This window comes from Pseudorca crassidens, chromosome 10 (genome assembly GCF_039906515.1).
Source record: "Pseudorca crassidens isolate mPseCra1 chromosome 10, mPseCra1.hap1, whole genome shotgun sequence".
Lineage (NCBI taxonomy): Eukaryota > Metazoa > Chordata > Mammalia > Artiodactyla > Delphinidae > Pseudorca > Pseudorca crassidens.
The window spans coordinates 79,947,975-79,975,888 of record NC_090305.1 but is presented as its reverse complement, the minus strand read 5'-3'; the positions used below and the strand labels follow the sequence as shown (position 1 = coordinate 79,975,888).

General features: G+C 45.9%; 1 protein-coding gene across 6 annotated transcripts in view; it reads right to left on the bottom strand.

Moving 5' to 3' along the window:
- The window catches only part of PTPRG (protein tyrosine phosphatase receptor type G), a 725,670-nt gene that overhangs the window by 112,693 nt on the left and 585,063 nt on the right, over positions 1-27,914 (bottom strand). For all 6 annotated transcript variants that reach the window (XM_067755032.1, XM_067755034.1, XM_067755031.1 and 3 more), the window contains 2 exons: positions 3,749-3,933; positions 665-773 (listed from right to left, as the gene is read on the bottom strand). In XM_067755032.1, the coding sequence (XP_067611133.1) occupies positions 665-773; positions 3,749-3,933 (294 nt within the window). The remainder of the gene's footprint in view (positions 1-664; positions 774-3,748; positions 3,934-27,914) is intronic.

Here is a 27,914-nt window from a genome sequence, read left to right as displayed (position 1 = left end):
GCCCGCGAGCCACAACTATGGAGCCCGCATGCTGCAACTACTGAAGCCCGTGCACCTAGAGCCTGTGCTCCTCAACAAGAGAAGCCACCGCAGTGAGAAGCATGCGCACCACCACGAAGACCCAACACAGCCAAATATATATATATATATATATATATATATATATATATATATAATATATTCCATTGAAATACAATGTATCTTGATGACAGAGTTTTTAAGAGCTCCTTTGAACTCTGCACCAAAGTGAATGCTCCTCTAGGCTCACCCTAGTGCTGGTCTGAAACTTTCCACTAGACCCTAAATCAGCTAACTGAATCATGTTAGAAATCCAAAGACGATATTCCTCCACACGACTAGGAGGTGATTCTGTGATCTGACACAGTATTAGACAAATACTTGGTTCCCCACAGTTGGAACATAACAGTAATTAAAAAAATAATCAACACTTCATTCTTCTTCCCCTCTTCTGGCCTGTGAAACCCCCGACCAAAAAGACGGGCCTAAATTCCCCAGGCTTTTCAGGCGTTATTGCAAACCCCACACTGATGCTGAGGCCAGGTTTGTATTCTTGTGTCCAAGCACCTGAACGGGAAAAAAGACAAAGCCCAAAGGGAGAAGGGACCCGGGGGATGCAGGGCAGACAGGAAGGGCGGCTCCTCACCTTGGAAGAGCATGGTCTGGCTGAAGTCACTCCTCATGTCATTGCGACACACGGCCTGGACCCGGAACAGGTAAAGGCTGTCAGGTGAGACAGGGCTAATGGTGGCTTTCTGCAGGGGAGGAAAGAACAGGCAGTGACCTGGTTTGGAAGGCCAGAGCACACTTTACATTTGAAAGCCAAACCTCAGAGAATGTTAAGTGTTGCCTGTAGGTTTCTGGGTACCAAGGCAAAGCAGGACAAACATGTTTCCTCACCGACCAAAGGCTCACCTTGAGAAAAATGAGCTTTCAGAGATAACCTCACCTGGGAATCTGTTTTCGACATGGAAATGTGTAGGGTGAGAGAACAAAAAGTCGTCTTGGCTCAGATACTTGACGCGGGCTTGGAACGTGTCTTCAGCCCCCTTTATACTCACGAGGCTGGGACTTCTATCAAAACTACTCTACCTTAGAAACGATAATGATTTACCCTAGACAGCCTCTAGAATTATCAGGTGTAGGGAATTTCCAGGGCCATGCAGAGATTAGCGCAGCCACAACAAAATCTCTGTTTCTTTGCAGTTTAAAGGCATTGTTGTACCTTGACCTTGGATGATATGAGGCACGATGCTAGAAGAACACCTGACTAGAGGTCAGAGGACAGGAGATCTACCTGTGTCACACCACTCACCAGCTGTGTGATTCCGAGTCAGTTGCTCAGTGTCTTTTGGCCTCTGCTCCCTTCAACTGTTAAATGGACAGAGTAATATTTCCCTCACAGGGCCCTTGTGAGTGCTGTACAACAAAGGCTGGGCAAGCCTTGTTCGTAGGTAGTCCACACCACAAAATGGAAAGTACACCCCCAGTCTAACACGGGTGGCAAGCGACGCCCCACAGCCCAAATCTGGCCCACTGTCTGTTTTTTGTAAATAAAGTTTTGTTGGCACACAGCCACGCCCATTCATTTACCTGTTGCTATGGCAGCTTTCACCCTTTGACGGCAGAGTTGAGTAGCTGCCCACAGAGGCCATATAGCCCTTAAAGGCTAAAATCTTAACTGTCTGACCCTTTCTAGAAAAAAGTTTCCCAACCCCTGGTCCCAACATCACAAGCCAAATCCAGACCCCCATTCCTCAAAGCTTTATTCCAAGAGTCTTTTAAAAATCAGAAAATGGAAATTACCTAAAAAGCCGGCAGGGCTCGCTTCCTGAAGAAACAAACAACAAAAGCAACTGATTTTCAGACTCCCTAATGGATGAAATGTCTTGTCATCGCATTGTGGGCCAAGTCCAGAAAGCAGCTCTGGGAGCTTTAACCACTGAGTGGGTTTTTCCCAGTGTAGCTACTGAAAACCTCTGAAGAGGCATTAAAATGTTATTGTGCCCACACCTGCTATCTGTTGCCTAGCAAATGGATTCCTGGTGAGAGGAGGAGGTTGGGGTCAAGTTATTTCACTTTCAGCCTCATTTCTCTCTTTTGGAAAAAGGAGGCAGTAACACCTGTCCCACAGGTCGGCAGTGAGGGCGTGAGAGAGAGACGTGGATGCTGCAGAATGCCGGGAAAATGTTCAGTATGACTTTTAGGTTTCTGGGCCACGTGAACCCTAAGTTGGAGGATAGCTTTGCTGCCACTAAGTCAGCACTCTCAACTTCTTGAGGAATTAATTAATTTTGTGTGTCCCCAAAGAAAGTAACCACCCCTAGAAATTCTTACAAAAAAAGAACTTGCTGTCAAAGCACGTTTTTCTCTACAGCTCTCTCTTTCTCTGAAACTCATTTATGCCTCATACTCTAAACCTCCAGCCCCATCTTCTGTTCAGAGCAATAGCTTTGCTCCATCTATGCAGGGATTTATTAGAATTCACTCCAAGCCGGTTATCTATTCATCTCTGCATGTTTAATTATTTTCCACTTAGAATAAGAAACCAAATAAGCGCCTAGATAGTTTCTGCTGATTAATGCAAGCCACCTTAGTTCAGAGAAACATCCCTCACGGACTTCCCGTCGTGACAAAGGTTAAAACACATCATAACCTTGGGTACCTTTCAATAGATTCCTCTCCGATTTCATGAAGCTCATCATTCCCTAATGTGACCCAGATAACAATGTCTAGTGGGGAAATTGAAAACATAAATGGAAATGAAGTCAAAGAATCTTCATCTAAAGGAATACGAAAAGTATTATTCTATAACTGATGGAATGGGCCCCGGGGACTCTGTACGGGGAGGAAAAAAGGTGCTAACAGTCACTAAGGATCCCACTCAGTGCTATTACGTCTTCCATGTGCATATACAATTATGGGCTTCATTATCCCAAAGACTTCTTTTGATTAACAATAAACGCCAGGCTTTCAAACCCAAATGTGTCACTTTGCGTTTCCCTGCAAAGATGTAAAGAGCAGCGCTTGTTGGAGGGATTGCTTTTCCAGGGGAAGAAGATGGCTTCTGCAAACGTCTGTTCTGAAGGGCCTTGGTGGGGACTGGCCACTAAATATTTATGCACATTTAAGATGAGCAGCTGGATTGGGCATACGTAGCTCAAAGTGAGGTCAGGTATTACAGCGTCTGAGAGTCTGAGAGCGGTGGCTAAAAATTCCGTGGTCACTGGGGTCTAGCAGGTCGGAATGTATGAGGCAGATGAAATGTGACAGAAGGGAGTGGTGGGGACTTCGGAAAGCTGCAATGGTGTGGGGAGGAGGGTGGGGGCGACAGCTGCCATAGTAGTAACAGCCAGTACTGACCCAGTGCTCGCTCTGTGCTAGGCCCTGCTCTACAACTGCAGAACTCACCTAACATTTACAGCAACGCTAGCAGATGACAAGCACTTCGTGGAGGCTTTCGGACTTTTTTTTTTAAAATAATGAAAGAAAAAGCAGTCAGTTTTGAAGGGCCGAGTTACAAAGAAATTAACTTTTCCTGGTGGTATAGCCATCAGGTATAAAGGCGGAATGGAGCCCGGGCAGGCTCCGGCCCTGGTTCACCCCGGTGGCACCCGTCCTCAGCAGGCAGCGTAGGGCTGGGATGCCACAGGTCAAAGCACGCCAGAGAGATGCGCAGGGGCCCCTCCCATTGCTACAGACAGCCTGACTCAGAACAGGGAGGTGTTACCAAGTCCTTGTCGCTGTCCTTTGTGAACGTCTTCTCCTTCTCATCCTCGTTCTTGGTCCAGCTGTAGGAGATCATGTAGTTCATGATGGGTGGGTGGTAGATGGTCTCCGGCTGACTCCAGGACACCTGCAGTGCTGTCTGGTTCAGGGGCTGCACCTTCATGTTGATGGGCGGAGAGCTGCAGACTGAAGACACACGGCCAAGCTCAGGGCCTCGTGGCACTACATACGTACACGCCCCGTGTTCCCCAAGACTGCAACCTCGAAAGGTTGACACAGTAGGACGGGGAACACCCACGCCCCCATCGCCGGGATCCACCGGCTGCTAACATTTTGCCACACCCGTTCTCCCTCCCCCCTTCTCTTTCTACACACACACACACACACGCACGCACGCATGCACACATGCTTCCCTGCTGTGTCACTGAAAGCAAGTTGCACACATTCTGAACTTCACTCCTTAAACTCAGGTCTGTATCTCCTAAGAATAAGGACATTCTCCTCTATAATGGCAATGTCTGAGGGTCTGTGTGCCCCCCAAATTCATGTGTTGAAACCTAATGCCCAATGGGATGGTATTAGGGCGTCGAACTTGGGGAGACAATTAGATCATGGCGGTGGAGCCCTCATGGGTGGGATTAACGTCCTCATAAGAGGCCCCAGAAAGCTCCCTCACCCCTTCTGCCACGTGAGGACATAGTGAGAAGACGGCTGTCTGTGAACCAGGGAGCAAGTCCTCACCAGCCAGTGAGTCTACCAGCACCTTGATCTTAGACCTCCCAGCCTCCAGAGCGGTGAGAAATAAATTTCTGTTGTTGTAAGACACCCAGTCTATGCTATTTGTTACAGCAGCCCAAGCTGACTACGGTCATACCTAAGAAAATAAACACTAACTTGATATTATCTGACATTTACATCATCCCTATTCAAATTTCCCCAACTGTCTCCAAAAGATTATTTATATAACCCTTTCCCCGCCCACATGACATGTCACATTCAGTATTATAATGCTTTAACTTCTTTTAATCTAGCATTCTCATCTGGCCTCTTCTTCCACAATGAATTTTTTTAGAAGCCAGGCCACCTGACATGTGGAATGTTCCAGCTAACTAAAATTGTAGATGACATTTTATTGTAAATAGATCACAGTGTAAACAAATACGATGCAAAATGAGACTTTAAATAATTTTAAAGCAAACGCACAAAAAACCAGGACGACTTTCTCTGGACCAGCAGAACTCTATATAGCTATCCTGATGGAGGGCAAAGGAAAAGCCAGGCTAATTCCCGTTTATTCCTTGTGGCCGGCAGGTTTGAAGGAAGGTGGCGGCTCTATATCTATCTACTAACAAACCCATTTCAGAGCTGGGAGTATCAAGTCAGCCATTAACAGCCACATTTTGGCCCTCCAGATGTGCACTTTCCCAGGGGCCTTGGTTCCTGCCCGCACAGGGCTTCCATTCTGAAGCAGGGTTTCTCAACCTCAGCAGCACTGGCCTCTTGGGCCAGAAGACTCTTTGCTCTTGGGGGCTGTCACGTGCACTGTAAGATGTTTAGCAACATCCTGGGCCTCTACCCACTAGATGCCGGTAGCACTCCCCCCAAGTTAAAACAACCAAAAATGTCCCCAGGTATCGCCAAATGTCCCTGGGGGGGGCAAACACCCCTGAGAACTACAGGTCTAAAGGGGGAGATGGGAATTCATCAAAGAATGACATGTGTGCAGCTACTATCACACACCAGGATGGGACGGGCGGAGGGGAGGAGAGGAACGCTGTATTTTCCAAGCACTTTCTAGGGAGACTTGATTCATGCTACAGGGTCCAGGGAAGACTCTTTAGAGGCAGGTGCATCCAACTGAGAACTGCGTGGAGATTCACTACGTGGGGGTCAGGAGAAGAGGGGAGGCCGGCCAAGGGACCTCAGCAAGGAGAAGGCCTGAGGGGCCCAAAGGAAGGCAGTGGGGCTGGATCAAGGGAGGCCAGTGGAGCGGGAAGCCTCTCAGGCCCAGATGAAAATTCTGGCTTTTACCCTACAGTACTCCGAAGCCACGGGAAGGATGTGAACCAGAGAACGACGCCGGCAGGTGTGCACTTTACAAAGCTCCCTGGAGCTTCAGGTGAGCAAAGAAGAGCCCAGAGGGGCTAAGAGAGGAGCAGAGAGGCCTGTCAGGAGGTGCTGCAGACGGCTGGGTGCTTGTCTACCTAGGAGAGAACAGCAGGTTCTAGAGCAGATAGAGGCAAAGCCTGGCGATGCGCTGGACAAGGAGAGGCATGAGGGCGAGGGATGCAGTGAGGACGACGCTGAGGTTTGGGGGGCAGCAGGGGAGCAGCCCTGGAGGGGACGGGCCAGGGGATGTGGGGCTTGGTTCTGGGTTCTCCCAGTAGCCCATCTCCAAGCCATGCAGCCCACCACGAGCCAGAGTCCCCTATTTGCTCCTCAAGAGCCCCAAGCCCAAGGCAGCCCTGGGGAGGATGGCTTTCCTGCCAGAGAAGCAGGGACCCAGCTCTAAGCAGCTGGCTGACGGAGAAAAGCGGAGATTGGTTTTGACAGGGAGGCAGCCTTTGGCTCTTCGACTGCCAAACCCTGCTTCAGTCGGACAGATTCGCTTTGTGCAACTGAGACAAGAAGGAAGGGATAAATTAATGAGGCATCCCCACTGCCCTGCAGAACCCCGGGAGGCATTTCGCTGCCTGCTGCGCAAATGCCACTGGAGCAGGGACATCAAAGAAAGAATGTGATGTTAAGGCTCCCACAGAGACGGGGGGGTGAAATGACAGAGTGCTGACACTAGGTGGCGCTCACATACCATTTTAAAATACCCTAAGGTCTCAGTGGTTTACAGTTTCTCAAGAGGGCGGGGCTGGGAAGGGGGAGGAATGGGGAAAGATCTACACTCCCATCTTTCCAAGTACCAATAATGAACCAAGGAGATTTATATACTCGGAAGCTCGTGTCCCTCCATTGATGACATGTCAGATTTTCTGACTTTTACATCTTTTCTCACCTCCCCCTATGTTTTTACTTATCTCCTTCATTCTGAAGCCATCACTCCCCTGCTCCAATTAGGGGTGAGCCGTACGGGGGGGATGCATGTATCTCTTAACAGTTACATCATAACCACATAAATAATCCTATCACCCACATGCGGATGCAACCATTCTTCTTATTTATTCTTTGAAATAAAAATAGCTGGCTTTTTCTTTGCTCATTAAGATGATTCATGTTAATGTTTTTAAAAAGAATCCAAGTCATCCAAAAAAGTAAGAAGAAGAAAGTTTTAAAAAATCACCCGAAATCCCAGTATCCAGAGACAACCACTGTTAACTTTCTGGGGATCCAACATCTTCATGCATGTGTAAAAACACATACATACAACCTGATATAAACGGGATACAACGCATTATGGCCCTGTGAGTGAAGTTGTTGTTCTCGTTGCCTTTTACTAAGTCGCGGATATGTTGCCTTTCAACAAGAGCTTGGTAATACTGTTCTGAATGAAAGGACAGAATCCCACTGTCTCAATGGACTAGAAAATATCGGTTTAGGCTCACGAAGGAGGACGGCCTGGCCTCACTCTAACAGGACCACCTTTTTTTGGGCCACGCTGTGCAGCATGCGGGATCTTAGTTCCCTGACCGGGGATCGAACCACGCCCCCTGCAGTGGGAGCGTACAGTCTTCACCACTGGACAGCCTGCCGGGGCGGGGGTGGGGAATTCTGTAACTGAGGGGCCTCCAAAGAGCCACACTTGTCTGAGGCTACACGTGGGAGCACTGGGCCAGAGGCTTGGAGGCTGAGGCTCGCCCATCTCGGCTTAAGGGAAGAGCAGGTGGAAAAGAAAATTCCCCTCTGCTCTTCACTTCCCTGAGAGGGTGGATTTTTCCGGGCCAGATTTGGAGGAAGCATTTGCAGATTACAAGGAGGACCTAGGACAGGGGTTGGCACACTTGTTCTGTAAAGGGCAGGACAGTAAGTGTGCTTGGCTTTGCCGGCCATATGGTCTCTGTCACAGCTACGCAGCTCTGCCTATGAAGCACAGAAGCAGCTGAGGTCATCCGGACATGATGGGCGTGGCTCTGCTGCCATGAAACTGGCTATGGACCCTGCGTTGCCATTTCATACCATTTCCATGTGTCATGAAACTTTCTTCTTTTCATTTTTTTCAACTTTTTAACATAGAAACACCACTCTCAGCTCCTGGCTGTACAGGAGGTGCTGGTGGGAGAGTTTTGGCCTGTGGATCAGTGGTTTGGTGATTCCAGACGTAGGAGCTAAAGGGAGGCCAAGCCTTTGTTTGAAACACGTTTACCGACTGCCTTTGTGTTGTTTGTGCCGTATTCTGCCCCTCACACAGCCTGAGAGGCTCCCTCCCCTGCAGAGCTGAGATCTTCCTGCGCTCAGTACTATGTGGCGTGACACTGCTGACCTCATGGACTGTCTGTAATGGGCAATCACACTCCCCTACTACAATGTAAGCTCCACGAGGCTGCACACTTTCTGTCTTGTTTGCTACACTGTCCTCGGTACTAAGTCAGAGCCTAGCACACCGTGGGCTCCCTGTAAATTTGGGCTGAACGAACGGCGCACTGAGTGGACGGAATCGACCCCTTGGCCTTGCCCCGGCCCACAGGTCCCATGTGACGTGACCCCTTCCACATCTCTGACCTCACCGACTCCTCTGTGGCCAGCCCACACCCAGTCTCCCTGAAGCTCTGGCTTCCCCGCCGAGGTCTCCCCTGTGCTCCCCGGGCCCCTCGGCCCCCTCCCTCAACGTGCTCATCATGCCCCTGGGGGAGGTGAGATGACCAGACCCCCTCCAAAGAACTCGGGCCTTGTGCTTCCAAACTTTGCCGGCCTTTTCAGGGATGCACACCCTTCTTTCCAACAAAACCTCCCCCCAGATTCCAAGTATCACAGACAAAAGCAGCACTGTGGTACATCACAGAAGGGACAGTTTAGAAGAGCTCGTATAATAAAAGGTGGGCTTTGGAGCCAGACTCACATGGAGCCTTGTGTTCTCATCTGTAAAATGGGTGGCTAGTACCAGGTAATAATAACCTCCTCACAGAGCTGGGGTCACGATCACAGAGAATGCTGTGGGTCAACCAGAATCTGAGGGCCTGACGCCCAGGGGCACACGCAGGGGACAAGCTGCGAGGCCCACACAGTGTTTGAAAACATATAAAGCTGGCATTTTAAACTGGGCCTGCAACCACACACGGCAGTGGTTTCCTGGGCGGCAGTGCAGGCCCCCTTCAGACAGGTGTGTGTGCTCACATCTGCCGCAGTCCCCGCCCCTCCCCACTGCCTTCACCCACAGCTGCCTGGCCCCCAAGGCCAGGTGAGTTTCCCACTGATCTAAAACAAGCACCAGGAGCCCGGCCTTAGGCGGAGAACAGGTGCCCAACACCCCTGACAAATGGCCATTGCAAATGCACCTAACACAGGGAGTTGGCCAATCGCCTGGAGACATCCTTCTGCGCAAAATCAAAGCCTTTTAACCATGAGGGAGGTGCCACACCTGGCTCTCTAAACAAACGTCCCCCGTGAGGGGCTCCTGACGTCAGCCTCCCCTTCTGGGGGCCTGATTACCTTCTCACTGGTGTCTGATTGCATTTCACAGGCATCTCGGACGATGCCCTACCAGCTCTGAGAATTCCTGCCCCCATTCTGAACCGCCTGTAATTAGGACCCCAGCCTTCGTTAAATTACGAAGAGGCTTCTAGCAGAGCACCCAAGGTCCACTGATTCTCAATCAACGTCAAGGATATTTTCTCAGTGGTTCCACGAGTAAATGAGAGACTCCCCTACCCCCAATCCTCTTCCTTTGGGCCGTCTGAGATAAACTAACGGGACCCTTTCTCTGTGAAAGTTAGTGTAACTTCCAAGCGCCTTCAACGATTTGGATTTGAAGTCCTCCCTGGGGTCTCCTCCCACCACTGGACCCCTCCAAGTTTCACACGTAAGGCAACGGGCCAATCATTGATCAGGCGTCAGATGAACAGCATTGCTCAAACACAGCGATTCAGCGCCATCCGCCTCTTACGGAGCTCGTCAACAGACAGGAAACGGCTGCCTCCTGCGGGGTGGGGTGCGGTGACGTCATACACCAGCCCAGCGGAGGACCACAGGGGAGACAGATGCCGCCCACCAGGGACCCGCCTGCCTGGCAGGGAAGCAGGAGCAACGTCTCCTCTTCAGCAGAAGGGAACCTCTCAGCTGAACAAAGCCACCAGCCTAGACTCAGACAGCTCAAACGCCTATCATTTCTTTTCTTTTCTTTTCTTTTTTTTTATTGCGGTACGCGGGCCTCTCACTGCTGTGGCCTCTCCCGCTGCGGAGCACAGGCTCCGGCACAAACCCGTGTCCCCTGCATCGGCAGGCGGACTCCCAACCACTGCGCCACCAGGGAAGCCCGCCTGTCATTTCTTTATGGCCTTTAGGGGAAATTTCCAAAGACATGGTCTCAGGGAAGGATTTCTCTTTTTGAAGGGCTGTATCCAAAATGTCTAGGTAAACACAAAACCCCCAAAGCCAATCGCGTAGGACTTCAAACCTGGCACCTTGGGGCTCCGGGGTGTCATCTTCCCCGCTCCATGCCCGAGAGCTCACGAAAGGGAAACTGCATGGGCGAAGCTGCCGGAACCGGATCAAAGCCGGAGCCCAGCTCTGGCATTTTGGGGATTTACAACACCCGAACTCTCTCTACTTGGAGTTGCCAAGCACACGCCACGGGCCAGGCTCCGTGTCTTCCTCTCAGACGGTCCACAAGGGCACCCTCTCCCCTAAAGATGAAAGAAGACACTGGGGTCCAGAGAGACCAAGTCACTGGGCTGGGCCGAGGACCCTGGGTGGGAGGAGGGCTGGGAACTGGAACGCAGCCTGTAGTAGAGGGGACGGGGGTGCAGCACCACATACGTTCTAGCCACAAACACCTCCCACATCTATCTTCCTATCTGCAGGACGGCAATGAAGAGGTCAGGAGGGTAACTCAAAAGTGCTTAAAAGGTGAAAACTGTCCCACGCAGACACAATGCATCACTACTATGGCTCAGGTCTGTGTTTCTTCCCTGGTTAACAATACTTGGCACAAAAAGCTTCCTTCCCACTCCCTCTGCCTTCCTGGTTTTCTTTGTTCGCAATGACAGATGAGAGTGTGGGTCTCTTGACAATTTCCAGAGCAGCCTTCAACTCCTTCGAGGCCTTCGAAAACTGGGCGCAGCCCAAGTAACCATTCTCCCCCATCAGAAATATAGACTAGGGCTTCCCTGGTGGCGCAGTGGTTGAGAATCTGCCTGCCAATGCAGGGGACACGGGTTCAAGCCCTGGTCTGGGAAGATCCCACATGCCGCGGAGCAACTAGGCCCGTGAGCCACAACTACTGAGCCTGCGCATCTGGAGCCCATGCTCCACAACAAGAGAGGCCGCGATAATGAGAGGCCTGCGCACCGCGATGAAGAGTGGCCCCCATTTGTCGCAACTAGAGAAAGCCCTCGCACAGAAACAAAGACCCAACACAGCCATAAACAAATAAATAAATAAGAAAAAAAGAAAAAAAAAAAAAAGAAATATAGACTAAGCTCGTGGTCCCTCAAGCCATCACGGGGAGGCTGGAAATAGCTGTGGTGGTGCAGGGTGCAGCACTCCCCCATGGGATTCACCAGATGGCTGAAAGGGCCCACGGCACCAAAAAGGTTAATACTCCCAGCTGTAAGGATTATGTGACTACATGCTTTTAAGGAAACTATTATAGGAATTCTGTAAAAAGGTTTAATAAACACCCTGACCTAGATTTGAGGGATTGGTTAGGAAAGGCTTACTGAGCACAGTGATGTTTGAACTGATTAGGTGTTTATAAAATGAACAGGAAGGGACTTCCCCGGTGGCGCAGTGGTTAAGAATCCGCCTGCCAATGCAGGGGACACGGGTTCGAGCCCTGGTCCGGGAAGATCCCACATGCCATGGAGCAACTAAGCCCGTGCGCCACAACTACTGAGCCTGCGCTCTAGAGCCCGTGAGCCGCAACTACTGAGCCCATGCACCACAACTACTGAGCCCACGTGCCTAGAGCCCGTGTTCCGCAACAAGAGGAGGCACCGCAATGAGAAGCCCGTGCACCGCAACAAAGAGTAGCCTCCGCTCGCTGCAACTAGAGAAGAACCGCATGCAGCAACGAAGACCCAACACAGCCACAAATAAAAATAAATAAAATAAATTTATAAAAAGAGAAAATGAGCAGGAAGGAAGGAGGCTTAGATATGGCAGACAGAAAAATGCAAAGGCCCTCAGGCGGGAAAACTGGAAAGAAAACTAGCAAGGCTTGGCAAGCAGAGAATGAGGAGGAAGACGGTTGAGACCAGGTCTCAAAGGAAGTGAAGTGTGTGGAGCTGGGTTCATCCCTGGGCAGCTCTGGCCAGACATTGCTGGAGGACCACCTGCTCATGATGTGGGAGACCCCAAGTTCCCCCAAGCACTAGGGCAACTGCTTTCAAGTTTTAAATCTAAGGTGTCTTAAATAATGCAAGCTCTAACCTGTTATAACAGAAAATATATATATTGGTCTCTGCCCCAGGTTCCCAGCATAGGGCTCCTAAAACCCTTGTAACTTCCGAAGTGATACTAGGAGCATCTTATCCTTTTTTTAAATTTCTTTTAAAACAATCATTCAGTTTATTTAAACTAAAAAACAATCGAAAAAACAGTTCACTCCTTTCTCCCACCCCCACCCCTGTTAGTTGCCTGTATCTATGAGCTCGGTTTTTGTTTTCACATATGAGTGAGATCATATGGTATTTATCTTTCTCTGTCTGACTTAGTTCACTTAGCATGATGCCCACAAAGTCCACCCATGTTGTTGCCAATGGCAAGATTTCATTCTTTTCTATGGCTTAATAATATGCCATTATATAGATACCACATTTTCTTTATCCATTCATCTACCAATGAACACTTAGGTTGTTTCCTTATCTTGGGTATTTGTAAATAATGCAATGAACATGCGGATGGATATATCTTTTTCAAGTTAGAGTTTTTGTTTCCTTCAAAGAAGAAAACACATCCGTACACTGGGAGGGTGAACACACCCAACTCAATGGCAACAGAAGCTCCTGTGCTCAGGACCCGCTCAGACCTCGCCCTATGTTTCCCTTCATCCAGCTGTTCATCTGCACCCTGTGTCATATCCTTTAATAAACTGGTAAATGTAAGTAAGTGCTTCCCTGAGTTCTGTGAGCCACTCCAGCAAATTAATCAAACCAGAGGAGGAAATCGTGGGTACCTCCAATTTGTAACCAAATCGGACAGAAGTTACGGGTAATTTGGGGATCTCCTACTTGCGATTGGCATCTGAAGTGGGGGTGGAAGCAGTCTTGTGGGACAGAGGCCAGCGTTGGAATGGAGTTACACTGTAGGACACCCAGCTGGTGTTGCAGAGAACTGCTTGTTGTGCTGAAACCCCTGCCCCCATATCTGGTGACCAGAAGTGAAGGATTCTGTGTAAAAGTAAAGGAGAAACACACAAGAGGTGGAGAACCTACTCAGGAGGGAGAACTAAGTTTCCCTAATACACCTGTGGAGTTCTTTTCTACACCACCCCACAGTATTCCCTCCGCTCCCACGAACAAGCCTTGGTGTGCAATTCCGTTTCTCAGCCAACAACTGAGCGTTAGAAGCTCTGTGGCAACTACCCTGGAAGACAGCAAACTGGAAAACTTTCTTACACTGTGCATATGATGGAGCCACGTGCTCCAAACACAACAGCAGCAGCCAGAGTCCTCCAAGCACGCAGGTTTGACTTTCCCCATTATGTTATCCTGACCTACTTCCCTGGAGTCCATCTCCTATGCGATATCCCTCTGCCGCTGAGAGCTAAAGGCCAGGGGCAGTGCCTCTGTCCTGTGCAGGGGAAAGCACTGTTCAGCTTGGCACTCAGGGAGGTGGCGAAGTCCAGAGTGTACATCATCCAAGCCCTACTTGACAACAGCTGCTTCTCAGACACCGGGTGGAAGGCGGGATTCCATGTGCCCCGAAGCCCTTCCCTCCTTTCGAAATTTAACATGCTGTGATCTCCTGCCAAAAGGGCACAGTGGACCTATCCCCCTTTAACTGAGCACAGCATCCTTTCTACATGGTACCTCTGAACTTCTCCTGCAGCCTTGCTCTAGTCATAGGCTCCGACCAAGGGTCTATACCAGAAACAAGGGTGCAGGTGTGCAAATGCCCAGTGCACTTATACTGAAGCTGGACAAGTCTCCTACTTCCCATGGCTGAGATGATGTTATGGCCTCGTTTATCATGAAGAAACACCTGGGTCATGTAGAGTCCTATAGCTGTCCTCAGCACTGAGAGACTTTTCTAAACACCATCCAAGATCTAAGATCCCGTGAGCTATCTTTTTAAGTGATCCCAATGGCCGTATCAAGAGATCAACTAGAATTAAAAAACAAACAGAGATGAACAATACAATAACTGAAATTAAAACTACACTAGAAGGAATCAACAGCTGAATAACTGAGGCAGAAGAACGGATAAGTGACCCGGAAGACAGAATGGTGGAATTCAGTGCTGCAGAACAGAATAAAGAAAAAAGAATGAAAAGAAATGAAGACGGCCTAAGAGACCTCTGGGACAACATTAAACGCAACAACATTCGCATTATAGGGGTCCCAGAAGGAGAAGAGAGAGAGAAAGGACCCCAGAAAATATTTGAAGAGACTGTAGTCGAAAATTTCCCTAACATGGGAAAGGAAATAGCCACCCAAGTCCAGGAAGCGCAGTGAGTCCCATACAGGATAAACCCAAGGAGAAACATTCTGAGACGCATAGTAATCAAATTGGCAAAAATTAAAGACAAAGAAAAATTATTAAAAGCAGCAAGGGAAAACCGACAAATAACATACAAGGGAACTCCCATAAGGTTAACAGCTGATTTCTCAGCAGATACTCTACAAGCCAGAAGGGAGTGGCATGATATAATTAAAGTGATGAAAGGGAAAAACCTACAACCAAGATTACTCTACCCAGCAAGGATCTCATTCAGCATCTATGGAGAAATCAAAAGCTTTACAGACAAGCAAAAGCTAAGAGAATTCAGCAGCACCAAACCAGCTCTACAACAAATGCTAAAGGAATTTCTCTAAGTGGGAAACACAAGAGAAGAAAAGGACCTACAAAAACAAGCCCAGAACAATTAATAAAATGGTCATAGGAACATACATATCGAGAATCACCTTAAACGTAAATGGATTAAATGCTCCAACCAAAAGACACAGGCTTGCTGAATGGATACAAGACCAAGACCCATATATATGCTGTCTACAAGAGACACACTTCAGACCTAGGGACACATACAGATGGAAAATGAGGGGATGGAAAAAGATATTCCATGCAAATGGAAATCAAAAGAAAGCTGGAATAGCAATACTCCTATCAGATAAAATAGACTTTAAAATAAAGAATGTTACAAGAGACAAGGAAGGACACTACATAATGATCAATCCAAGATAGAAGATACAACAATTATAAATATATATGCACCCAACACAGGAGCACCTCAATACACAAGACAACTGCTAACAGCTATAAAAGAGGAAATTGACAGTAACACAATAATAGTGGGGGACTTTAACACCTCACTTACACCAATGGACAGATCATCCAAAATGAAAATAAATAAGGAAACAGAAGCTTTAAATGACACAATAGACCAGATAGATTTAATTGATATTTATAGGACATTCCATCCAAAAACAGCAGATTACACTTCTCAAGTGTGCACAGAACATTCTCCAGGATAGATCACATCTTGGGTCACAAATCAAGCCTCAGTAAACTTAAGAAAACTGAAATCATATCAAGCATCTTTTCTGACCCCAACGCTATGAGATTAGAAATGAATTACAGGGGAAAAAAACGTTAAAAACACAAACACATGGAGGCTAAACAATACGTTACTCAATAACCAAGAGATCCCTGAAGAAATCAAAGAGGAAATCAAAAAATACCTAGAGACAAATGACAATGAAAACACGATGATCCAAAACCTATGGGATGCAGCAAAAGCAGTTCTAAGAGGGAAGTTTTTAGCTATACAAGCCTACATCAAGAAACAAGAAAAATCTCAAATAAACAATCTAACCTTAAACTTAAAGGAACCAGAGAAAGAAGAACAAACAAAACCCAAAGTTAGCAGAAGGAAAGAAATCATAAAGATCAGAGCAGAAATAAATGAAATAGAAACAAAGAAAACAATAGCAAAGATCAATAAAACTAAAAGCTGGTTCTTTGCAAAGATAAACAAAATTGATTAGCCAGACTCATCAAGAAAAAGAGGGAGAGGACTCAAATTAATAAAATTAGAAATGAAAAAGGAGAAGTTACAACAGACACCACAGAAATACAAAGCATCCTGAGACTACTACAAGCAACTCTATGCAATATAAATTGGACAACCTGGAAGAAATGGACAAATTCTTAGAAAAGTATAACCTTCCAAGACTGAACCAGGAAGAAATAGAAAATATGAACAGACCAATCACAAGTAATGAAATTGAAACTGGGATTAAAAATCTTCCAACAAACAAAAGTCCAGGACCAGATGGCTTCACAGGTGAATTCTATCAAACATTTAGAGAAGAGTTAACACCCATCCTTCCCAAACTCTTCCAAAAAACTGCAGAGGAAAGAACACTCCCACACTCATTCTATGAGGCCACCATCACCCTGATACCAAAACCAAACAAAGATACTACAAAAAAAGAAAATTACAGGCCAATATCACTCATGAATATAGAGGCAAAAATCCTCAACAAAATTCTAGCAAACAGAATCCAACAGCACATTAAAAGGATCATACACCATGATCAAGTGGGATTTATCCCAGGGATGCAAGGATTCTTCAATATACGCAAATCAATCAATGTGATACACCATATTAACAAATTGAAGTGGAAAAACCATATGATCATCTCAATAGATGTAGAGAAGACTTTCAACAAAATTCAACACCCATTTATGATAAAAACTCTCCAGAGAGTGGGCATAGAGGTAACCTACCTCAACATAATAAAGGCCATATATGACAACCCACAGCAAACATCATTCTCAATGGTGAAAAACTGAAAGCATTTCCTCTAAGATCAGGAACAAGACAATGATGTCCACTCTCACCACTATTATTCAACATAGTTTTGGAAGTCCTAGCCATGGCAATCAGAGAAGAAAAAGAAATAAAAGGAATACAAATTGGAAAAGAAGAAGTAACACTGTGTCTGATTGCAGATGACATGATACTATACATAGAGAATCCTAAAAATGTCACCAGAAATCTACTACAGCTAATCAATGAATTTGGTAAAGTTGCAGGATACAAAATTAATGCACAGAAATCTCTTGCATTTCTATACACTAATGATGAAAAATCTGAAAGAGAAATTAAGGAAACACTCCCATTTACCATTGCAACAAAAAGAATAAAATAACTAGGTATAAACCTATCTAGGGAGACAAAAGACCTGTATGCAGAAAACTATAAGACACTGATGAAAGAAATTAAAGATGATACCAACAGATGGAGAGATATACCATGTTCTTGGATTGGAAGAATCAACATTGTGAAAATGACTATACTACCCAAACCAATCTACAGCTTCAATGCAATCCCTATCAAATTACCAATGGCATTTTTTACGGAACTAGAACAAAAAATCTTAAAATTTGTATGCAGACACAAAAGATCCCAAATAACCAAAGCAGTCTTGAGGGAAAAAACAGAACTGGAGGAATCAGGTTCCCGGACTTCAGACTACACTACAAAGCTACAGTAATCAAGACAGTATGGTACTAGCACAAAAAAAGAAATATAGATCAATGGAACAGGATAGAAAGCCCAGAGATAAACCCACGCATCTATGGTCAACTAATCTATGACAATGGAGGCAAGGATATACCATGGAGAAAAGACAGTCTCTTCAATAAGTGGTGCTGGGAAAACTGGACAGCTACATGTAAAAGAATGAAATTAGAACACTCCCTAACACCATCCATAAAAATAAACTCAAAATGGATTAAAGACCTAAATGTAGGACTGGACACTATAAAACTCTCAGAGGAAAACATAGCAAGAACACTCTTTGACACAAATCACAGCAAGATCTTTATTGATCCACCTCCTAAAGTAATGGAAATAAAAACAAAAATAAACACATGGGACCTAATGAAACTTAAAAGCTTTTGCACAGCAAAGGAAACCATAAACAAGACGAAAAGACAACCCTCAGAATGGAAGAAAATATTTGTAAATGAATCAACGGACAAAGGATTAATCTCCAAAACATATAAACAGCTCATACAACCCAAACCAAAAATGGGCAGAAGACCTAAATAGACATTTGTCCAAAGAAGACATACAGATGGCCAAGAAGCACATGAAAAGCTGCTCAAGATCACTAATTATTAGAGAAGTGCAAATCAAAACTACAATGAGGTATCACCTCACACCAGTTAGAATGGGCATCATCAGAATATCTACAAACAGTAAATGCTGGACAGGGTGTGGAGAAAAGGGAACCCTCTTGTACTGTTGGTGGGAATGTAAATTGATACAGCTACTACGGAGAACAGTATGGAGGTTCCTTAAAAAACTAAAAATAGAATTACCATATGATCCAGCAATCCCACTACTGGGCTATACCCAGAGAAAACCATAATTCAAAAAGACACATGCACCCCAATGTTCACTGCACCACTATTTATAGTAGCCAGGTCATGGAAGCAACCTAGATGCCCATCGACAGACGAATGGATGAAGAAGATGTGGTACATATATAAAATGGAATATTACTCAGCCATAAAAAGGAAGGAAATTAGGTCATTTGTTGAGACGTGGATGGATCTAGAGACTGTCATACAGAGTGAAGTAAGTAAGAAAGGGAAAAACAAATATCGTATGTTAACGCATATATGTGGAACCTAGAAAAATGGTACAGATGAACCAGTTTTCAGGGCAGAAACTGAGACACAGATGTAGAGGACAAAGTTATGGACACCAAGGGGGGAAAGTGGCAGTGGGGGGTGGGATGAATTGGGCGATTGGGGTTGACATGTATACACTAATGTGTATAAAATTGATGACTGATAAGAACCTGCTGTATAAAAAAAAAGTGATTAAATGTTAAAAAAAAGAGAGAGATCAACTAGTGACCCACACTGATGGGCTTGGCCAGGCTTTTATTTAAATTCTTGATTCTAGATGACTGTGACTCAATAGGCCAAGATGCCCGCCTCCTTTGTTTCAATTTGGTCCTTAAAATAATTTCTCTCTTAGAATTAGGTATCACTTAGGGACCCACTATATTTAAAAGGAGCGTTCTCCTTTTAATGTCTCCGACATCACCTTGCTAGCTTTGAATTTCTGATTCTTCCTTGGCACCTGCCTCTCTTACTTGTTCTGGTTCAGGGAGGCCACTGGACGAGCTCCATTGTTTAAATGCCAACGTTGTTTCAACCCCTAGATGTGGCACCTGGGTCATTTGGTAAGGATGGCCCTCTCTGGCATGGTTCCAGGATCTTCCACACCCGGGGACTGGCCTCAAGCAGCGCCTCCGAGGCTTGGTCAAGAGGACCCAAGAGATCAGGGAGCCTGCCACTTAAATTGGAGAGACCAGGCTGCGAATAAGCAGTGCCCCTAGTGGGCCTCAGTGGGAAATCACCTGTGCAGCACTTGGGAGGGACGGAGCCACCCTGGCCTCCTGGCCACCCCAGGCATACGGATCCTTATGCTCTGAGGAACTGGGCTTCTAGCTGGCTGGTGAAGACCAACAGTTTGAGATGCTCAGTGCACTCCTCATGGAGAAGCCTCCTCTCTTCCCAGAAGCCTTTGCATTGAAACCAGGGGGCTCTGTGCACTTGATAGATGATACCTGTTAGCCCCTAGTGTCAGATGTACAGACGGCACCTTGTCTACACAGGCACAGATGTGACATGGGACAGCCCAGACACTCATTTCGGTCCAAGCCACTGCTTTGGAATCACAAAACCAGTCCAGAGCGGGCCCAGGAGAGAAGCGAGCAACTGTGATGACCCCCGGCTGTGCTTAGAAGAGAAAAAGATGACCCCAGAGGCCTCATCATGGTCTCCCCCTCTGTGCCTTTACACACGGTCTCAAGGACTGGGGAGGTCACAACACTGCTTGCACCCGAGAAAGCCAAGGGTTCGGCCCATGTTCCTTGAACCTGAAGAAAAACTACCTCGACCAGCCTGTGTTGGTTTACAGAAGAATCGGTGGGAAGAATGGAGAAGATAAATTGTCTGCCTCCCAGCCACCGTGATTCCTATGACCCTGAGGACAGGGAGATGCAGGCAAGCATCTCGGAGCTTCCCGCTCCATGGGCCGTGAACATACACTGGCGACAGAAAGGGGAAGTGTGTCCCTCTGGGAGGAGGGATGCTGGTGGCCTTTAGTAATCTCCAGATTGCAGTTCATAAGCACCACGGTGCTCACACAAACAAACCCAGTGTCAGGGAAGATTTTCCTGTAGAGCAGAGCAAAGCTGAAGCCATAGGAGGGTGCCTAAGTCGGCCCTGAAGATCAAACTCTGCCTACCTGCCTGGAGACAGAGGATTAAGTAATTAGGTGATATTTATAAAGTGTGAAAACAACAGGCGGGCCCTGGCATCTGTTAACAATATCAGCTCAACGGGCCCCAAGCCATAACGTGGTTCTGCCTGGGAGCCTCCTGACAACAGTGCCTGCCTCTTTCAGCGCTTCCCTTTCTCTGCTTTTAGGAGTGGTGGAGTGGTTGGGAAACGTGGCTGTTCCTTGGGACAGAGAGGAAAGCCCTCGCTCTACGGTGCTTTGATACCAACACTTCCATCCAAGTGGCTTATGGTCAAATGGATTTGGAAGATGGCTTCCCAAATCCTAGGAGCCTCTCTGATTTCAGGTACTGGGAGTGGTGTGGAATCCTACTCCAAACGCCTGGTCTCGCTCCTCCGATTAGAGCACCTAGCCTGGGCTAGATCATAAATGCCTCAACTGTGCCAACTCTTGTAGCAAGAATCTTTTTTACTCCTGGCCACCTGGCATGTGTGGGTTAGCTTCATCCACCCACCCACCCATCCATCCATCCATCCATCCATCCATCCATCCATCATCATTCCCTCCAGTCCAATATTTGCTAAGGCGCCAACAGTGAGCATTGTACCCTCTCTCCAACAAAGAAAAGAAAAAAAAAAAAAAACAGTTTTACCCTTTATGAGCTTACAAGGTAGTGGGAGAGTTAGGTATTAGGGAAAAAAAAAATACATAAATGAATGTAAAATTCCAACGCTGAGAATGATACAAAAGAAAGGTAGTGGTGCCCCGACAGTGTCTGGGCCAAGGCAGCCAGGAAACTTCATGGGGAAGGACCACTGAGTTGAGCCTTGAAGGCTGACAAGGGATGGATGACGCACAGCGGTGAGGCTGGGGCCTTCCAGGGAAGAGGCTGCTGGAACTGCAGTGCGGCTGGTGGACTGAGGTGCAGGATACGAAGGCGGGCTTGGGGAGGGGGACAGGACATGTGGACCATGCTATGGGCCGTGGGATTCACTGGAAAGGTTTTAACTATTTCAGACAATCTGGCTTCGCATTTCCACCAGGAAGAGAATGTGGTCCCCTCGTTTTGAAATGTGTTCTCCAGTGATCATGTCACATGTAATAGGTTGTCCTGAAAGCCAGTGCTGACCTACAGACAAGGAAGTACGATTATTTGCGGAGTACTTTCCATGTCCCGGGCTCTGTACTATTTGTTCTCTATACTGGCTCACTTAAAGGGCCACAAGCCAAGGAAGGGGATGTGATTATTAGCTCCATTTTACAGAAAGGAAACTGAGGCTTAGATATGAACTAGAGCACAGATGTGCAGAAGTACATGACTGGCGTGGAATTTGAGTCCAGGTTTGCTTGACTCCAAAGTCTAGATTCTTACCCCTTGCCCCTTATATTGTCTCCCCGTTCATTCATTTAATGAACAATGACTGTATACCTACTATATTTTAGGTACTGTGTTAGGTCCTGTTGATTCAAGGATGCACAATATCTTTAGCCTAGGAGGCCCCAACATCCACATTAAGTGGGCGCACTGACCCTCCCAGGGACTAACCCTGTGAGCAAGACCTCAGTAACCTCTGCCCCGAGGACCCAAGATAACCTGCCAAAAGCAAGCCAAGCAGATAAAGACAGAGACCAGTGATTCCTTTCAGGAAGATAAACTTGGTCTTTAGGAAGAGCCCCCAATTGCCTCAAGGACTTTTACAGTGCCTTCATTCACAGAAAGATAATAATAAAACCGTGTCGCTCAAGCCACCTGATGACATTTAAAACAGAGACCACCTCTTGTGGATTCATACGGAAGCGGGCAGTCCCGTGGAAAACAGAAAGAATGCTGTGTTTGGACAGAAGAGGATCTCAGTTGACGTCTCAGCTCTACCATTTCCTGGCTGACAGGCTCTGGTTGACCGACCACCTGTTCTCTCTGAATCTCAGACCACTCATCTGTTAAAGAGAAACAGTAACACTGCATTTCTCTCTCTGCTCACCCCCACCCAGCCTCCATCCAAAGTGTTAGTAAATCTCAGAGGCTCTGCTACAAAATCCATCCCCAACGGATCACTCCTACATCCACCAGGGTCACCCTCATCCAGCCACGGTCATCCTGCCAGGAATATTTCCATCAGCCTCCTGCGGGTCTTACAGATTCCACCCCAGGTCCTCTGCAAACATTCTTCACGTAACAGTCAGAGTGACGGGTCTAAAACCCTGTTCAGATGGTCCTATAGCCCTGCTTAGGCTCCTCCAAAGGCCACTGTCATAAGAACACAGTCTAACGCCTTACCAAGAAAAGTCTTCTGAGACTTCACTCTTGCGGGTTCCCATGCCTCAGGGCCTTTGCAGAAGGACCGTTCCCTCTCCGAAGTCTGCAGGGCTGGCTCCTTACCCAGACCAACCCACCCTCTCCAGAGAAGCTCTCTTTCCCTTGGCCTCACCATGTCTGCCACTCTTAGCAAACCACCGGATTTGATCTGCAGAACAACACTGAAGAGCTTAATCACTGACCGCTTTCTTTCTTTCTTCCCCCTAAAACTTAAGCTCCGTAAGAGACTCTTCTCCCTTGTTCAGCTTTATTTCTAGTGCCTAAAACTTGTTCATAGTAGATGCTCAACAAATATTTGACAAATGGAAAGTGCATCCTGGCAGAGGTTGTTCTGAGGATTAAATAAACCGTATATGCACGGAAAAGGCTAGCATAGCACCTGGCCCATGAAAACCCCTATGTAGCCTTTTTAAGCATAGGTGTACCAGGCACAGCTCCTAGAGAAAGCGCTTCAGTGTAGATGAAGATGCCTGACACGGGAAAAGAAATTCACTGGCTAGAAAACATGAGCCCAAAGTAGTTAATGCTATGTTAAATGTCTATGAAATATCAACTTTATGTCAACCAATCAAAGGCAACTTACACCAACTCTCTATCTATTTACATAAAATTAGTCATCACGGGATATCTGAGCCTGTAAAAATGTTTGATAGAACATGGCATGCCCTTTAAAAGCATGAGCACCCAGGATGTTGGAGAGTCTTACAAAAAAACAGCCCTACTTTTTGCTTGCTTTCTTAATCACTCCCAAGGTTAAAAATTAATAGCTAGTAATAGTTATTTTTAAAAGGAGGAGGTCAAAACCACTCCATGGCGGCTGCATTAAAAATGTGATTTCCTTAGCACTTTTCTGTGTTGGAAGTTACTAAAAGTACCAAGCTAACTTTCTGGAAGAGTTTCTGGGAGGGCAGCTGCCTATAAAGGAATTAAATGTTCCATATCAGAGGTTCTTTTATTAAGATAAAGTAATTCAAGCTCGTTAATGTGGTGAGTGAACATGATTAAACTGAAAATAGAACAACATTAATATTTTATCCCAAAATAGCAGAAAACCATGATTTCAATGTCAAACTCCTTTTAAAAGCAATCGTGGATTTACTTCTTTGTTTGCTAATTTGGGTGGAAAATGTGATGGTCTTTCTCGATGTGTTCTGATTTAAAATAGGCTAGTTATTTAGGCATTCTCACACACTGGTACATGCCCTTAAAAACTGCTTTTAACCAAGACAGGAAGCAATCTTTAGCACTGAAAATGCAGCTAACAAAGAGATCCGTCCATCAGCAAAAACAAAAACCATTCTCAAAAACCACGGCGTTGGCTTAGGGGACTGGAGAGGACAAACGCCACCCACTGTCCTCTTCATTTCCTTTGCTTTTATTACATTATACAGTGTCACTTTAATTAAGCCATCAAATCAAATTATCAGATCAAGTGGTTTTGATTCCACTGTGGTTTGAACAGGTTTTGTTAAATTAATAAACCATATGTTTCATGTTGTTGGAAGGGAAGTTATTTTTCTCTGTTCACTGTTCCAAAAGTCTTCACAATAGACAGTATTCAGCACTTAATCACCGAAATGCTCTTCCATGTGCCCGGGATGTGTTGCAGAATAACTAAAATGACAGCGCATTAAATCCCAAAGTCTAAGTTATTTACCGACAAAGGGCAGAGTGGTGAATTGGATGTCCCTCGAACAATGTACCAAGCCTAAATATTGTTTCCATTTACTGGAAGCTAAAGCTTTATATTTTTTTTTACAGATGACATCCATTATAAATCTTTCTTCGGCAACAATACAATATTAAGGTGACTTTTCCCCCTTTCTTTTGGTGTCGTACGTGGCGATGCATCTCATGCTTGGAACTGAATGGCTTGATTCTGTTTTCTCTATTCTAGTATGTCTGATCATCCTGACAGAAGGGCAGGGTGGGGGCACATCAACTCAAGCACCCCCCGCTGTGCTGCTCAATGAACACTAGTCAGTGATCACAGCCAGGGAACCACGGAAGTGGGGCTCAGTCTACAGAGGCTCCACTTATACTTCTGGAGTGGAAGATGAAGTGGTCTTAAGGTGGATTGGTCAGTGAATGGTTACCAAGTTAATAAACCTCTAATTGGTCCTAGGATCTTGTAGTGTCAATGGAAAAGCAGAACCGACCGATGGACACTTCCACAGTCACGGCCGCTGTGAAAATACCTTCAAACAAGCCTCAGATGGGGTTCCACCATCTTAATTTGAGCCATTCCCTAGAGCAGGGGTCAGTACACTATGGTCCCCAGGCTAAATCTGGACTGCCCCCTATTTTTACAAATAAAGTTTTATTAGAAGACATTTTCTATACCTACTTATTTATATACTGTCTACGGCTGCCTTCACGCTACAGTGGCAGAGCTGAGTAGTTGCAACAAGAGATCACATGACCCAATACCTGGTCCTTAGCCAGAAAAGCTTACTGATGCCTGCCCTACGTAATTAATTCATTCTTCTTTCTTCTGTGACAACAGCCCAATAAATGCACAGCTCTATGCTCAACATCTTAGGCACCAAAAGCTTCCAGTAATGATCAGCTAGAGAATGCCAATCAGACAGGGTTTGTTCTTTTTGAATCACCTGAAGATGACAGAATACCACCCTTCCTTTTCTAATATCTTTTTTGCATATGCCTGGAGAAGAGAAAGGGACTCTTCTTTTATACTGGCTCTTTTCTACTCAGATCTCGAAGGTCAATCATCTAAGCACACTGGGCTTCCTGATGACTGCCAGCATCTGTGGCTGGCTTTCAGCCTTTGGTGCCATGGAATGACCTGAATTTTCCTGGGGAATACAAGGAGGAGCATTTGGTCCCATGGACCATGGTTTTATGAAATTTAAAACAAATACGAACATCATTTAAAAACAAATAGGGACATCATTAGTCATTAGGGAAGTGCACATCAAAACTACAAAGAGATACTATTTCGTACCTAGTAGGATGGCTAAAATAAAAGAGATGTGTAACAAGTGTCGGCGAGGATATGGAGAAATCAGAACCCTCCGATGATGCCGATGGGAACGTACACTGGTACAGCTGCTTTGGGAAAAGTCTGGCAGTTCTTAAAAAATGTAAACAAAGAGTTGCCCTATGTCTCAGCAATTCTACTCCTGGGTTTATAGCCACGAGAAATGAAAACACATGTCCACACAAAAATGTGAACACGAACGTTCACAGCAGCAATATTCGTAAGAGCCAGAAACTGGAATCTATCGATTGATAAACGGATAAACAAAATGCGGTCTATCCATACAATGATATCTTATTTGGCCATAAAATGGCATGGAATTCGATACATGCTTAAATGTGGATGAACCTTGAGAAGATGATGCTAAAGGAAAGAAGCCAGAGACAAAAAGCCATATATTGTACAATTTCATTTATATGAAATCTCCACAAGAGGCAAATCCGTAGAGACAGAAAGTACGTTAGTGGTTGCCTAGAGCTGGGAAAGAAGGAGCGACAGGAGAAAGAGGAGTGACTGCTCATGAGGCTGGAATTTCTTTTGGGGGGTGACAAAAATGTTCTGAAGTGGGTAGTAGTGATGAGTACACACTTTTGTGAATATAAAAACCACTGAAGTGGACACTCTAAAAGAATGGACTTTATGGTATGTGAATTAAATCTCAATAAAGCTGTTATGGAAAAAAACAAATAGGGATACTATTTAGCAATAAAAAGAAACGAGCTACTGATCCATGCTACAGCATGTATAAATCTTAAAATCCTCTGTCAAGTGGAAGACAAAATCAGAGGTGGCCTGGAACTGAGGTTAGGAGAAAGAACTGATTGCAGGTGGGTGTGAAGGAACTTATTGGGATGATGAAAGTGTTTCTAAAAGTGGATGTGGTGATGGCTGTACAACTACAAATTTATTGAAAATTATTCAATTGTACATTCACAACTGAACTTTACGGTATGTAAATGAGGCCTTTAAAAAATGTTAAAAAAATAGAAAACGATCTTACACTGCTGGCAGAAGTGTAAAGCGGTCCATATAGTCATGTTGGGAAACAGTTCAGCAGTATCTAACCAGATCTGAAAATATGTGTGTCCTCTAGGCTGTAGTCATTTTGCTGCTGGGTGCATACCCAACGGAGATATGTCCACATACTCATTAAGAGCCATATTCAAGAACTTTCATGATTACCAAAACATGGAAATAATCCATATATTCATGTATACTGAAATGGATAAATAAATTCAGGTGCTGGCATACAATGAAATTCAACCGTAAGAAAGAACAAACTACAACTGCGTGTAATAGCATAGATAACTCTCCAAGCCCGTGTAAAGCAAACGAAGCGAGACACAAAAGAGGACTTACAGACTGAGTCCATTTATATGAAATTGACCAGGAGGCAAGGCTAATTCATGGTCACAGTCACCCCTGGGAAAGGATAGTGTCTAGGAGTGAAGGAAAGGAAGTGCTTCTGGGAAGCAAGTGATATCAGTTTCTTGATCTGGGTGTTTGTTACTCAAGTATATTCAGTTTGTGAAAATTAATCAAGTCGTGTGCGTATTAAGCGTGCACTTTTCTGTATGTGACACTCCAATAGGAGGTTTAAAAAAGAAAGAGGAGTGCATCTACATCTCTCTCTGTGTCTAGAAAGAGCACAAAACATTTTAGTATCCACCCATCTTAAGAGTCAGCAATGGACACACCATGATCATTGTAACCTTGTAAAATGAAGAACCGATTCTCTCTATCTAAGGATGGGTCCATGGCTCTGCTCAAATTCAGAGAAAGCCCATTCAGTGGAAGATCCTGGCCACTCTGACAACTTAATGCAATGAAAACCAGTATCCTCTCCAACTTCCTTAGGTAAGAAGGGCTATGCATCCTCTCTGTACGACTGATGTATCATATGTTCAGTCCACTTATTAGGAAAGAACTTTGTAATTGTCGTAATGTCAGCAATCCTGAGCTACCAGATATTATACTCACTCGTGATATAAATTCCTCATCTGGGACTTCCCTGGTGGCACAGTGGTTAAGAATCCGCCTGCCAATGCGGGGGACACGGATTCGATCCCTGGTCTGGGAAGGTCCCACAACTAAGCCCGTGTGCCACAACTACTGAAGCCCGTGCACCTAGAGCCTGTGAGCCACAACTACTGAGCCCACGTGCCACAACTACCGAAGCCTGTGAGCCAAACAAGAGAAGCCACCGCAATGAGAAGCCTGCGTGCTGCAACGAAGAGTAGCCCCCGCTCGCC